The 15678-nt window shown below is 48.0% G+C and overlaps 1 protein-coding gene across 1 annotated transcript; it reads right to left on the bottom strand.

Annotated features, from left to right (window-relative positions):
* Positions 1 to 6276: 6276 nt before the first annotated feature.
* On the bottom strand, positions 6277 to 7263 carry LOC120639991 (uncharacterized mitochondrial protein AtMg00810-like). Its single transcript, XM_039915896.1, has one exon. The coding sequence runs from the start codon at positions 7261 to 7263 to the stop codon at positions 6277 to 6279; it is 987 nt and encodes a 328-aa protein (XP_039771830.1).
* Positions 7264 to 15678: the final 8415 nt, after the last annotated feature.

Raw genomic sequence — 15678 nt, 5'->3', positions numbered from 1 at the left:
TCACTGGTTGCTGCTTTGCCTGAGTGATTATTGTACACTGATATTTCCGACTTGCTTATACCTAGTTTTGATCAATCAAATTGAGTCACGCCGTTGGTGCAGTCAGAAATTAGTGATTTTATCCGTTTGATGAATTATCTAAGATTATTTGGTTGTCTCTGAAATATATTCTTCTATTTGACTAATGCATCAGCTTTGCCAAGACATAGCTGCTTACTTTGTGCTATATGACATGGCAACCTGAGCGTGTGTTAGAGAGGCCGACACAGATAGAGAGAGAGACAGAGAGGTGAGCCGCTGGTGTTCTTAATCCACCACTGGTTGCTGCTTTGAGAGAGAAATTATTGTACATTGATATTTTTGGTTTTGCTTATATTTCTTTTGATCAATCAAGTCGAGTCATGATGTTTTCTTATACATGGTTGCTTGTGTGGATTTTAATATAATTGAAAATATTTTGGGTTGCCGATCCAAAGTCTATTGCAATGAAAAATTTTACATGCCCGTAGCAACGCACGGGCACAAACAAGAAGACAGTAGCCTGAACAAAAGCTAATTAATTATTAGCAAAGAAAGACAGTAGCTAGAACTCACAGTGGGCGCGTGGGAACTTGCTTGCTTGCTGGACGTGCTGCCCGCATGGGCTGCTTGCCCCAGCACCAGCGCCTGAGCTGCCTCTGCACGGGCTATGAGCACGGCCTGCTCACGCACCACCGTTGCCGCGGTTTGCTGCTGCAGCTTTTGCTCAAAAAAAAAAACCTGCAGCTGCTTTTGCTAAAAAAAACCTGCAGCTGCTTCTGCGCTCGCACAGCGCTAGCTGCTGCTGCTTTTGCTCAAAAAAAAAAAAACCTGCAGCTGCTTTTGCTCAAAAAAAAACCTGCTGGCGCTGCAGCGCATCACCGCCTGCCGCACCGCACGCGACACTGCACGCCACGCCCGCACGCTCACCGCCACGCGTGCTCGCCGGCGCTCCCCGCTTGCCGCCTCGTAGCACGCGGCTCACGCTCCTCTGTGAAGAGAAATCTGTTATGACTCTAAGTTAAACTGAAGAAAAGGTGCGTTCGACGGAGGCCTAATCCGCAACGACGGGTGTGTGCGTGAGTTGTAATGTGGTGTGGGTCTGCGTGGTTAGTGTGTGATCCATGGGGGATAGATATACCCGGGCTATGTAAGCAGACATGGACAATTTTGATTCTGAGAAATAGAACTCCGATGAGGCCAGGTTCTCCCCATGGTCCTCTTCCGAAATCCAATTGTGCGTGTGTCTCATGTCGGCGACAATCGCCGGCGGCCACAGGAGGCATTACAAGGGGTAACAGGTTCAGTTATCCTCGCCGATGTTGTCAGTGTTTTTTTCTTCATCCCCATTCTGCTTTGGATCTGCCTCACCGGTGATCTGAGCCTCCGCCGCAACCCTCGAGGTTTCGGCGTCCACACCCCGCTTCCAACGTCTCGTCGGCAGCAGACACTGCAGATCAACGGTTCGCCGCTTGGCGCCATCGTCCACCCCTATTGGATTGCACCGCTTAGGTCGTAGTTTGGGGATCGAGACCGCTGTAGGATTTGGGTAGAGATCGTGCTACTTTTCGATAACAGGTGGAGCTGTATCCCAAGAATTCTGTCAGCCTTTATCTGTCAAACGATTCGGATTGTCGAGTTGATTTCTCCTTGCACATCGCAAGGTGATTTCCTCCCGTAATTCCCAATCAGGCTAGATCGGCTTGTGGGGGATTCACCCATGGCGCCACCAAAGCCTTTTGTTCAGATGCAATTCATGCTGCACGCGATGGGAGAAGCGGCTCACCACGATGACGAGCGTTGGGATGAAGTGTCCGAGAATTTCGACTTGTTGTTATCCAGAGTGGAACTTCTTAGAACCAACCAGACTCGTTTGGAGGCGCAGATGGACTTGGGTAACAAGATCATGTTGCAGATGCTGAAGGATCAGCAGCTGTTGGCGAAACAGATCGAAATCAGTGGCAAAGGGGTGGCACGGCTCACTCTGGATCGAGCACCTATTCCTGAGGAAGATGATCCACCTAGTCCAACCCTGAGTCATGCCTCACGTGGATAGCAACGTCGCACGTTCAGGACCCATCATTCAGGTATCCCTACCCGTCCTCGTCCTACTGCTGACAATGCTCCTCGTGCTTCTCATGGTTTTGGCGGTCGTCATGTTATATCTAAGATGTCATGTCCCACGTTTGATGGTTCCAATCCACGAATTTGGAAGTCAAAATGTTTGGATTACTTCGATCTTTGCAACATTGATGAAGCATTCTGGCCTATAGTAGCCTCTCTGAACATGGATGGAAATGCAGCTAAATGGCTTCAGGTGTATAAGAAGAAATATGGGTTAGGAGATTGGGATAGTTTTATTGCTGCTGTGGAGAAAATTTTTGGAGCCAATGATTACAGAGATGCAATGGGTGATCATTTGGATCTGAAGTAGACTAATTCGGTGGAGGAATATGCTGCAGCGTTTGAGAATCTCCAATTTGAGATCTGCATGCATAATGATGGATTTGATGACATGTTTTTCTTGTCTCAGTTTCTCCAAGGGCTTAAGCCAGATATCAGTGCTAGAGTATAGGCTCAAGTGCCCAAGGATGTGGATGAAGCCAAAACTTTGGCCAAGATACAGTAGCAGTTGATGGAAAAGGGGAAATAAAAGTGGTCTAAACCTTATTCGAACAGCAAAGTTCATACTGGTGTTCCAAAAGGTGATGGCAATCCAACTGGACATCAATCTCCCTTGTGGAAAGAAAGACAAACTCTGAGCTATAGGAAAGCAAATAACCCATGTTACTACTGTGGAGACAAATATGACCCAGCTCATGCAAGGGTCAATCCACAAAGACCCAAAGCTCAGGTGAATGCTATGGTTACCAATGATTTGGATATGCCATTAATGATGAGATCCTAGCTCAGTTAGAATTGGAGGATGTATTGACTGCTAAATTCTGTCACCTCTCCCTTAATGCCTTGGCTGGTACTGATCATGGGGATGCTATGAAGATCCAAGCTCTGGTTAAGAATCAGGTGATGTTGACACTAGTGGACACAAGGAGCGCCCATAGTTTTGTCAGTGCTGCATTTCTGGAAAGAGTTGGTGTTTAGGCTGTCCCTACAACACCTAAGCAAGTTAACTCGGCTAATGGTCAAGTGCTGCTATCTAATCATTGGGTTCTCAATATGCCTTTGGTTGTGTAATGGATTTACATTGCATGCTGATCTGAGAGTATTGGACATTTTTGCTTTTGATGCAATTCTTGGGTATGATTGGCTCAAACCTCATAGCCCAATGCATTGCCACTGGGTAAACAAGACTATGGAGTTTGTTCACAAAGGCCAACCTATCAAACTTCAGGGCACCCAGACTCAGGATTTCACCATTCCTAAATTGTTTGCTGATCAATTGGTTCAAAGCTGGAAAGGCAATGATATCTGGGCATTGGTGATGCTCCAAGAAGTACTTGAATCCAAAGCAGTTGAAATACCCAAGGAAGTGGATGTTCTACTGAACCAATATGCTGATGTGTTTGCTGACCCACAAGGACAGCCTCCTAATAGTGTGTATGATCACACCATTCCACTTCTTGCCAATTTGTGCCTGTGAACTCCAAACCCTATAGATATTCTCCACAGCACAAAGATGAGATAGAGAAGCAAGTGAAAGACATGCTCCAGGCTGGTTTGGTGGTGCCTAGAACTAGCCCTTTCGCATCACCAGTCCTTCTAATTCAAAAGAAAGATGGCAGCTGGCGTTTCTATGTGGATTATAAAAGGTTGAATGAGCTCACCATCAAAAACAGATTTCCTATGCCCATAATGGAAGAGATATTGGAGGAGTTAGCAGGCAGTTACTACTTTACCAAATTGGATAAGATCAGGATATCATCAGGTTCGAATGAGGCAAGAGGATGAACATAAAACTGCCTTCAAAACTCATCAGGGCCATTACCAATTCAGAGTTATGCCCTTTGGGCTGACCAATGCTCCAGCCACTTTTCAATGTTTGATGAATGAGGTATTAGCTCCCTTTCTCAGGAAGTTTGTGATGGTATTCTTGGATGATATTCTGATATACAGCCCATCCTTGGCAACTCACTTGGATCATATCAGACAAGTCTTGGATAAATTAAGAGAATATCAACTGTACATGAAGCTTAGCAAATGCTCCTTTGCACAAATGCAGTTAGAGTACTTGGGTCACATCATTTCAGGTGCTAGGGTTTCAACAGATCCTTCCAAGACTAATGCCATGATTCAGTGGCCAGTACCATAGAATGTTACAGAGTTAAGAGGCTTTCTTGGCTTAACTGGATACTATCGACGTTTTGTGAAGCATTATGGGCTAATTGCCAAGCCTCTGACAAAGCTCCTTCGCAAGAAACAGTTATGTTGGTCCCCTGAAGCTCAACAAGCTTTTGACACTCTCAAGCAAGCAATGACCACTACCCCAGTTTTAGCCCTTCCTAACTTCCAAGAAACTTTTGAGGTAGAGGCTGACGCTTTTGATGTGGGTATTGGTGCTGTTTTGATGCAAAAGGGGCGACCAATAGCATTTCTCAGCAAGGCCTTGGGCTTAGCTCACAAGCATCTCTCTATTTATGAGAAGGAATTCTTGGCTTTGATCATGGCTGTGGAGCGGTGGCGGCAGTATTTGCAAAGGCAAGAATTTGTGATTCGCACTGATCACAAAACTCCGGCTTACCTTACAGAATAGAATCTTCACTCTGATATGCAATGTAAAGCTATGACCAAATTTATGGGCTTGCAATTCAAAGTGGTGTACAAGAAAGGGAAAGATAATATGGCTGCAGATGCATTATCCCGTGTGGGACACCTGTTGGCTTTACATGTAGTATCTCAAGTTCAACCTCGTTGGATATAGGAGGTGATCAATTTTCTTATGTTACAGATGGGAAAGCCCAGGGATTATTGGCACAATTGGCTGTTCATAGCCCCAATGGGTCTGGCTATCACTTGCAGCAATTCAGAAACCAAAATTATTGCAGCATTACACTCTAGTGCAGTGGGGGCCACTCTGGTCAGCATGCTACATACCATAGGTTCAAGAGGCTATTCTGTTGGAAGGGTCTGAAGCAAGATGTGGAACAGTTTGTCAAGCAATGTCAGACCTGCCAGCAAGCTAAGCATTTACATACACATCCTTCAGGGCTGCTCCAACCTCTACCTATTCCTGAAGGCATCTGGCAAAATATATCTGCGGATTTTATTGAAGGACTTCCTAAATCAGAAGGGTATAGTGTGATTTGGTGGTGGTGGATCGTTTTACTAAATATGCCCATTTTATTCCAGTCAAGCATCCCTATACAGCTCTGTCCGTGGCTCGAGTCCTTTTTGATACTGTGGTCAAACTCCATGGTCTGCCCAAATCCATAGTGTCAGACAGGGACAAAGTGTTCACCAGTTTTGTGTGGAAGGAACTATTTCGCTTGCTGGGTGTCAAGTTGGAACTCAATACGACCTATCATCCCCAAATGGATGGCCAAACTGAGCGTGTTAACGAATGCTTGGAGATGTATTTGCGTTGTTGAGTTGAGGATTCTCCCATCAAATGGAAATCATGGTTGGCACAGGCTGAGTTCTGGTATAACTCTGCACATCATTTAGCGCTGGGTTGTTCACCTTTCAAGGCCTTGTATGGACATGAACTATTTCTGGGTATTCCTTTCCCAACCTCTGCTATCACACCACCATTGGTGCAAGATTTCATTGCTGATCGTCAAGTATATGTTGTGCTGTAGAAAGACCATCTGTCCAAGGCTCAGGCTCGCATGAAACTAATAGCTGATCGCCAAAGAACTGATGTGGTCTTTCACACAGGTGATAGAGTACTTCTGAAGCTCCAGCCTTATGCTCATCCTTCCTTGGTGAATAGACTGTTTCCTAAGCTTGCAATGAAGTATTATGGACCCTACACTGTTCTAGAGAAGATAGGATCTGCTGCATATAAACTGAACTTACCATCATCAAGTTCCATTCATCCAACTTTCCATGTGTCCCAACTGGAGCCGTATACACCGGATCATACACCGGTGTTTTCTGAACTTCCTCCAATGATCAGCCTGGATGGTTCAGATGTGATTCCTAACGCGATTCTGGATCGCCGCCTCGTCAAGAAAGGTAACTGTAGAGAGTTGGGCAAACACCACACACCCTAGGAGGGGGGTGACCTTTGATATATATAGGCCGTATAGGCTTGGAGTACAAGTAATAGAGTTACAAGTCAAATACAGCTATATGCATCTAATACCCACCCGCAGTAGCAGGGGGAGCTTGGCGAACACCAAGACTGGACCTAAAATCAGTAAACAACTGTACAAGAAGGCCCTTTGTCATTATATCAGAAAACTGATGTGAAGAAGGAACATGAAGAACACGAACTTGCCCCAAGGCAACCTTCTCGCGAACAAAATGAATATATATCTCAATATGGTTGGTCAGTCGATGATGAACTGGATTGGTAGTCATATAAACTGCACTGACATTGTCACAATAGACGACCGTAGCCTTGGAGAGTGGAAGATGAAGTTCCTGAAGTAACTGACGGATCCAACAGCATTCAGCCACAACATGAGCAACAGCCCTGTACTCAACCTCAGCACTAGAACGAGACACGGTAGTCTGCCTTTTGGAGGACCAGGAAACCAGAGTGTCCCTGAGATAAACACAGTAGCCAGAAGTGGAGCGCCGAGAGTTAGGACAACTAGCCCAGTCCGCATCAAAATACGCAGTGAGGGAATCCACAGGACCAATACCAATCTGAAGGCTAGAAGACAAGGTCCCCTTGACATAGCGCAGGATGCGCTTGACAAGAGCAAGATGTGGCTCCTGAGGGTCATGCATAAACAAACAGACTTGTTGAACAGCATACGCAAGATCAAGCCAAGTGAGAGTCAAGTAATGAAGAGCGCCAGCAATACTCCGATACTCAGAAGGATCAGCAACAGGAGGACCATCAGTCGCAGACAGCTTGGACTTGCAGTCAACTGGAGTCGTAGTAGAATGACATTCACTCATACCAGCACGCTGCAAAAGATCCAGAGCATACTGCCGCTGTGACAGAAACAGACCATCAGAAGACCGAGTGACAGAAATCCCCAGGAAGTGATGAAGAACACCAAGATCAGTCATAGCAAACTCAGTATGAAGTCGACCAATAATAGAATGAAGCAGGGCATCTGAGGAAGCTGTGAGTACGATGTCGTCCACATACAATAGAAGATAGACCATCTGAGGGCCGTCCTTGTAGACAAACAAGGATGTGTCAGAAATGGAGGGAATAAAGCCCAACTATCAAATATATGCTGCGAAACACTAGTACCATGCTCGAGGAGCCTGTTTCAGACCATACAGTGACTTCTGTAACAGACAGACATGATCAGGATGTGCAGGATCAACAAAACCAGGAGGTTGCTGGCAATATACTGTCTCATCAAGATGTCCATGATGAAAGGCATTCTTCACATCAAGCTGATGGATCGGCCAACGGTGAGAGGCTGCAATATTGAGAACCGTCTTTATAGTTGCAGGCTTAACCAGATGACTGAATGTCTCGTCATAATCAACTCCATGCTGCTGTGAAAAACCCCGAACGACCCAACGAGCCTTGTGGCGAGCAAGAGAACCATCTGAGTGATGCTTGTGTTTAAAAATCCACTTGCTTGTGACCACATTAGCCCCCGACGGGCGATGAACGAGATGCCAGGAGCCATTATCCATAAGAGCTTGGTATTCATCCGCCATGGTAGCTCGCCAATTAGAATCAGCAAGAGCACTCCGATAATTGGATGAAATCGGTGAAGCAACGAGATGGGAAGTGGATAAATTCTTGTAGCTCCTGGGCTGAATAGTACCTGTTTGAAGACGAGTCAGATGCCGCAAGGCAGGAGGTGGTGAAGAGCTGTGCATGGGCGGCTGTTGCACCACGCGGAAAGAATCGGCTGACAGCTGTAGTGTGGAAGCAGAAGGCAGCACTCGCACATGTCCATGTATAAGGCGCCGCACTGGAGGTGGTGATGGATGACGTCAAGCTGAAGTAGCAGGCTCCTACTGGTGAGTGTGCTGCAGTGGTTGTCGAATGTAGACCTGACCGAACCGGATAGGCGGATCAGCAGGAGCAACGGCCTGGTGTGGAGTTGCAAGTGACCCGCCTGATCGAGAAGACATCGAAGAGTCTGGTGGGGGTACAGGACCGCTCCCACCAGTAGCAGTGGCGCTTGAAGAAGAGGCTGGTGGGGGCACATGACCACGCCCACCAGCACCAGTGCCAGATGTCGAGGAAGAAGGCGGCTGCTCAACATCCGAAGATGGAGCGACCGATGCCCGAGCTGCAGTATTGTTAGTAGAGCAAGGCACAAATATATCCGAATCATCGTCCCGTAGAAAGTCAAAGGAAGAAGAGGGTATAGGATTGTCACGAGTAAAGGGAAAAGAAAGCTCATCGAAAACCATGTGACGAGAGATGATAACACGACGAGTCGAAAGATCAAGACAATGATATCCTTTATGTGCCGAAGGGTAGCCCAAAAACACACATGAAGTAGACCGAGGAGCGAGCTTATGAGCGGAGGTCGCTTGAAGGTTTGGGTAGCAAAGGCACCCAAAGACTCGCAAGTGATCATAGGTGGGATGACAACCATGAAGGCGAGCATAGGGAATATCACCAGAAATGAAGGTGGAGGGGAACCTGTTTAGAAGGTAGGTGGCTACAGATAATGCCTCGGCCCAATAGTAGGGCGGCATGGAGGCATGCATGAGCATGGTGCGCACTGAATTATTAAGGGTCCGGAGAAAACGCTCAGCCTTGCCGTTTTGAGGAGACGTATAAGGACAAGAATGACGAAATATAATACCACGGGAAGCTAAGAAGGATGTGGTGGCATTGTTAATAAATTCTCTGCTGTTATCAGTCTGGAAACATTTTACTGGAAGGCTAAACTGAGTTTGCACATATGAAATAAACTGAACAATATGCTCATGAACATCAGACTTATGATGAAGAGGAAACGTCCAACAGTAATGAGTAAAATCATCCAGTATTACTAAATAGTAGTTGTAGCCCGAAACACTAGGAACAGGAGACGTCCAAACATCACAGCGTACTAACTCAAACAGAGAAGAGGTCCTGGAGGTAGAGGTACTAAAGGGTGGATGGGTGTGTTTGCCTAGCTGACAGGCATGACACAAAGAACGATCTGCTTTAGTACAAGTGATGTGTTTATTCTGGCGAAGCGAGGCAACAGCGGCTGGAGCTGGATGACCAAGACGCTGATGCCACAATGAGGTAGAAGCAGCAAGGAGAGCGTGGGCAGTGGTAGGCATTGCTGCAGTGATGGTGTACAAGTCGCCAACACTATTGCAGCGAAGAATCATGCGTCGTGTCTTGAGGTCCTTCACAGAAAAACCAAGGGCATCTAATTCGATGGAACAATTGTTGTCGTGGGTGAATTGACGAATGGAAAGAAGGTTGTGAACAATGGATGGAATGACAAGGACATTGTTCAAAACAAAATTAGATGTTGTGGTTGGAAGAAAAGACTGACCACGAGACATGACAGGAATACGAGTGCCATTGCCTACAACAATAGAGGAGTGCAGCGAAGGGGTAAGGGAGAGAAGTATACCTTCAGAGGAGTGCATATGAGTGGTGGTACCGGTGTCCAGGACCCATGGAGACGAGCCTTGGACAGACATCTGCTGGAGGGTTGTGATGAGGCCTGCCTGATCCCAAGAGGGCGCTGGACCCTGGGAGAACTGAGGTGGGGCAGAGGTAGTGTAGGCCTACTGGGGTGCAGGGCCCAGCAAACCCTAGCCACTCCATTTGCCAGCACTGGAAGGGTCGGCGCGATAGCCAGACCCCTGGCCGGTCCAACCACCCACCTGGCCTCCCACCTGGACGGCCCATGGATTGAAACAGATCCACATGCCTGCTGTCTGCCCTGCTGCTCGCTGCCGCCTTGCTATCCGTCGCCGCCACCGTTGCGCTTCCTCCTGGGGCGGCGCTGCTGCTGCTGCGGTTGGCACTGCTGCTGCTGCTGCTGGGGTACAGCGGAGAGTGCCGAGGGGAAGCGGCAAGCAGAGCTGGAACCAGTAGTCGAGGCGACGAGGGCGGTGTTGGTGGTGACCGAAGCCTCATTTGCGAGGCGAAGTTCCTTCAGGGCGAGCTGGTCGAGCGGTGGCGAACGTCATGTTGGGGGTGCCGGCGATGAAGTCGTAGGTGGTGCTAAACTTAGGGTTAGCACCACATAGAAGGTTGAGGACGAGAGTACTCTCGGCGACCTTCTCCCCAACATCGCGAAGACGATCAGCAGCCTGCTTGATCTTCTGGCCATACTCTTCAACAGAGAGGTCGCCCTGATTGATGTTGTGGAACTCGTGGCTGAGGTAGATGGAGCGTGGAGCTTTGTTGGCGTTGAAGTGGTTGTCGATGGCGACCCAAAGCTCGCGCGCAGTCTGATCCGACGCCATGGTGAAGTCAAGCACAGATTGGGAAACAGATCCATACAGCCATGTACGGACGCATCAGTCATTCTGCATCCAGACTGTTGTGACAGGATTGGGCGCAACAGTGCCGTCGATGTGCTTGAGGAGGCCGAACTTGCCACACATGGTTGTGAAGAAGGTGCTCCACATGGTGTAGTTGCACGAGCAGAGCTCCAGCTTCACAGGGATGTGGGACTTGACGCAGAAGGTGGCGAAGGGGCTGATGGTGTCTCCCATGGTGGCAGTGCTAGGAGAAGATGCACAGTCGGTGACAGAGTACATCAACCGGAGGAAGCCCTAGAGGGGGGATGGCGCGTCCTGCAGGGAGGAGGCACGGGTGGTGTGGTGGACGGCGTGTGGGGATTCACACGTCGGGGCAGATTCAATCTGCTATGGAGGGGAGGGTTGGGCGCACGATAGGGAGCCAGCGCGCCCTAGGGCAGCGGAAGGAGGGAGGAGGGGGGGTGGGGTCGCACGGCTATGTCTAGGATAGGGCCCGGTCTCGTGATACCATGTAGAGAGTTGGACAAACATCACACACCCTAGGAGGGGGGTGACCTTTGATATATACCCGTATAGGCTTGGAGTACAAGTAATAGAGTTACAAGTCAAATACATCTATATACATCTAATAGTAATCGTGCTATTCCACAGGTGCTTATCAAGTGGACTAAACTGACGGCAACATCAGCAACATGGGAGGATTTCTACGTCGTCAAGTAGCGGGTTTCTTGATGCGCATGCTTGGGGACAAGAAAGTATTCCAGGGGGGCAGATGTTATGACTCCAAGTCAAACTGAAGAAAAGGCGCGTTCGACGGAGGCGTAATCCGCAACAACGGGTGTGTGCGTGAGTTGTAACGTGGTGTGGGTGCGCATGGTCAGTGTGTGATTCATGGGGGATAGATATACCCGAGCTCTATAAGCAGACATGAACAATTTTGATTATGAGAAATAGAACTCTGACGAGGCCAAGTCCTCCGCGTGGTCCTCTTTTTCAAATCCAATTATGCGCGTCTCACGACGGCGGCGATCGTCGGCGGCCATGGTGGTGTTACAAAATCCTGCTCAGTCAAAGAACAAGGAGAAAAGGAAAGGATGAACCCAAAAATTCTAGTGAAAAACAAGATGAAGGAGACACGAATTGAATCAACTCAAAAGCTCAAAGGGCACAAGGAGGAGAGGGCCTCCTTTCTTATCCAAATTGTAGCACCAAGTCTCAACAATCCAAGGAAAATTTTTGACCCTAGAAGAGGAGAGGGAAAGGGAAGAAGAGAAGAACAGAGAGAGGGGTCACAAACTATTAAAAAGACTAAATTTTTTGTCCCCAAACTCCTCCACTAAAAAGACTAAATTACCCCTAAACTATTAAACATACAAAACGCCCACACAGGGGCAAAACTGTCTAGATTTTTGTAGACACATCGGACGGGCATGGCTCCTCTTTGAGTTCCCTTCACCTCGAAGCAAGCTCAGAGATGACGCTGCGTGCCCTCCGCCCAGACCTTGACTGCGCCAAGTCCGCCCCCGATTTTGCGTCCAAAATCGGGAAACCAGTCACCGGTATGGTTTCTAGACCCAAACCATCAAAACCGTCCATCTCAGCTTGGCCGCCACACAATATCTCTGATGCCGGCACGTGTCAAAACTCCCGCCGTGGCTTGACGCCTTCGAGTAGTTCGCGCGCACCTGCCGCACAGGCCGCCTATTTGACTCACCATCGGCCTCGCCGACTCGGCCCACGTTGCCGCATCCTTCCTTCATGCTTTCTCGTCGATCTGTGCACCGTGCGGGCCGCCCGGCATCTTCGGGTCCCTCGGCCCTAGTCTACTCATGTTCTTCCCCGATACTTTCACTTGGCCTTCACCTCGTGCCATAAACGGCCACATCGCACCTTGCACCTGCACTTCTCAACCAAGGCAAGCATCAACACATAGTGGTTGTCAATCACTCATCACAACCTGGGGTGACCATCATTGGTCCTTAATCTCCCTCTTGATGAGTGCATTGACAACACACCACACAATTACAAGATGGAGAAAGATTAAAAAGAAAAGAAATAAAAAAAGAAGCTCATTCAAGAAGATCCAAAAGCCAAACTAAAAGCCAAGAATAAGATCTCTCGAAATGGTAAGTCTCAGTTCCCAAAGACAAGGGCAACAACTGAGAGAAAAACACATGATCCCTCAAAAAAAGGCAGAAAAGGGCTCAACACTGATCAATGTGCAAACGCAAGCAAAGCTCAAATCAACCATAAAAAGCTCCCCCTGAAAGCACGCCATAAGCAAAATCAAGATCTTCTCCTCCTTGTTGGCAATTCAGACATCAAGAATCTCAAGTAAACATGTCATAAAGTGTACAATCTATCAAGCTTCTCAGATATATCATAGAGCACTCACAAAGGCTATAGGTGAACTAATACATAAGCAGATAGATCAAAGTGAGCAAAAGCAGTCGCCAACATGAAGATATTATGATATGAGTGTAAGCCGAGGTAAATTTTAGGCGATTATAAAAACTTCACCACATGAGCAACCATCTAGTCATGAACTACTCAAGAAAGAACAAAATTAGATCATAAGTCTTGCTACAGGGCTCCAAATGGTGTTTCGTCAGATGCGTTGGAAAGTAGGCTTCAAGACACTTCCAAACTCATAGTGAAACCTTACAGATTGGTACAGTTCTTGCCTTCAATTTCTATTACAGAATCTGATGTGCCATCATAGGGACTGCAACTTGCTCACTATCATGTAGTAGTTGCGCTCTTGCTCGTGTCAACAACCCCTTGTAGACATCGTTATCTTGTACATCATGTGGGATGTCTTGTACATTATTTGGCATGTCCTCATCATCCTCCCCTTCTTCAAAAAGAGTCGACCTCGACTCTGACTCTTCAGGACCAACGAATGGTGATAAATCGGCAACATTGAATGTGTTGCTCACTGCATAATCATCTCCCGGAAGCTCAATCTTGTAGGCATTGTCATTTATCTTTGCAAGGACTTTGAATGCACCATCTCCACGGGGCAGCAGCTTTGATTTTCGTTTCTCTAGAAATCTATCCTTCCGAAGATGTACCAAATAAGGTCTCCATGTGCAAAGATCATCTTTTTGGGGTTCTTGTTTGCCTTGGCAGCATAGTTTTTGGATTTCTTCTCAATCTCTTGTTTGGTCTTCATGTGGACGTTTTTCATATATTCAGCTCTCTTAGAAGCCTCCATATTTGCACACTTTTGGAGTGGAAGTAGTAGCAAATCAAGTGGTGTGATCGGTTTGAAATGGTACACCACCTCAAATGGGCACATTTGTGTGGTAGAGTGGACTATTGTATGTAAACTCAACATGTGGCAAGCAATCTTCCCACACCTTTAGATTCTCCTTGATCATTGTTCGTAGTAGCATGGAAAATGTGCGGTTCACCACCTCTGTCTGTCCATCAGTTTGTGGATGACAAGTTGTTGAAAATAACAACTTTGTTCCAAGCTTGGCCCACAAAGTCTTCCAAAAATAACTCTTGAACTTCACATCACGATCTGAAACAATGATCCTTGGCACGCCATGGAGTCTCACAACTTCCCTGAAAAACAAGTCAGTTACATGCGACGCATCGTCGCTCTTGTGACAAAGAATAAAATATGTCATTTTATAGAACTTATCCCCGACAACAAAAACTGAAATCCTTCCCTTCTTAGTTCTAGGTAATGTCAAAACAAAATCCATGCTTATGTCTTCCCAAGGAGCATTTGGAGTGAGGAGTGGAGTGTACAAACTGTTGACGCTCACTAACGACCATTTTTGGGCGTCAACTTGATCAGAAAATCATGAGAGTTTTCATTTTTTACATGCATCTTTATTTAAATAAACCTATAAACCACACTTTACCTTTAAAAAATTGCAAGACGTGTTTTTGAGCTAATATGCAAGTTGCAAGCACACTTTGGCCCAACATAAAATCATAGATAAAATCACACTACTACAAAATATGATTAACCGCAACCTTTTTTGGGGGGTTCGGAGGACCGAGGCGGTCACTTTTTATAAACCGAGGCAGTTATAAAAAAACTGCCTCACAAAATTGATTAACCGAGGCAGGCATTTTTAAAATGTCAATATTAACCAAGGTGGTTTTTATAACGCAAACGCCTCGGTTAATGAATTTACGGAGGCGGTTGCCTTAAAACGCCCGCCTCAGATAATATTGGCCCATATGGGAGCCCATCTAGGCACGATATCACCCACTCAATATATATGCGGTAACAAGGGTTTCTCCTCTCACTTCTCTCTCCCCATGCATCGGCTCTCCCTCTCTCCCCCTCTTCCATCGCATCGCTCCTCTCCCTGCCTCCCCAAGCACGACGCCGGCATCCCTCCTCCTTCTCCTTCTCGCCACCCACATCGCCGGCGGGCCTCCTCCTCCTCGCCACCCAGGAAGCCAGCACCCCTCCTCCTCTCCACCCGCGACACCAGTGCCCCTCCTCCTTGCCACCCGCGGCGCGCTGCATTGGACGGGAGGGCCGAGCCACGGCGGCGGACGGATCCGGCCAGGAGGGCCCGGCTTCGGCGGCTGATGGATCCGGCCAGGAGGGCCCCGCAATGGCGGCGGCGGCGCTTCTGGAGCGGCGGTGGCGATCCCTCGCGGCCGCGCGCGGTAGGATCTAGTGGTGGCGCGCGCGACAGCGGGCGGTGGGGGTCCGACACGACGGCGGGCGGGCGGTGCGGCGGCGATGGGCTCGGTGGGTTCTAGATGGGCTTGGCGGGCTTTTCTTTTTTTCATTTTTTTATTGATTAAAACCGAGGCGGGCATGCAAACCGCCTCGGTAGGGCCGACAAGAAAGAGGGACACAAAGGCCCTGACCGCTTCGCGGAGGATGGCAAAGCCATCGGGGCGGTCAGGACGAAGGAGTCAAGGGCGCACACGCGACTCTCGCAACGGGCCAAAGGCCCAGGCTTCGGCAGGAGTATCGAAGGCCAGAGCTAACTGACGATGACGTCGGCGGCCGGGTCCACAACAGGTTTGAGTGAGGATCTAGCTGTAATCTACTGAATGGTGTAAAAGTACGGGTCTGCCCCGAGTATATCCTAGGAATCTAGCCGTTGAAGGGCTTTACGGTGTAATTTGAGGGGCTGGTAGATGAATCGATGCCTATAAATACTCATCTAACAA

The sequence above is a fragment of the Panicum virgatum genome, chromosome 7K (assembly GCF_016808335.1).
Source record: "Panicum virgatum strain AP13 chromosome 7K, P.virgatum_v5, whole genome shotgun sequence".
In the NCBI taxonomy this organism is placed as follows: Eukaryota; Viridiplantae; Streptophyta; class Magnoliopsida; order Poales; family Poaceae; genus Panicum; species Panicum virgatum.
The sequence above is the reverse complement of the archived record's forward strand: the minus strand, read 5'-3'. Positions and strand labels throughout refer to the sequence as shown.

Coding starts and splice junctions, on each gene's coding strand:
- LOC120639991 (XM_039915896.1), bottom strand. CDS start 7,263: ATGGTCTATCTTCTATTGTATGTGGACGACATCGTACTCACAGCTTCC.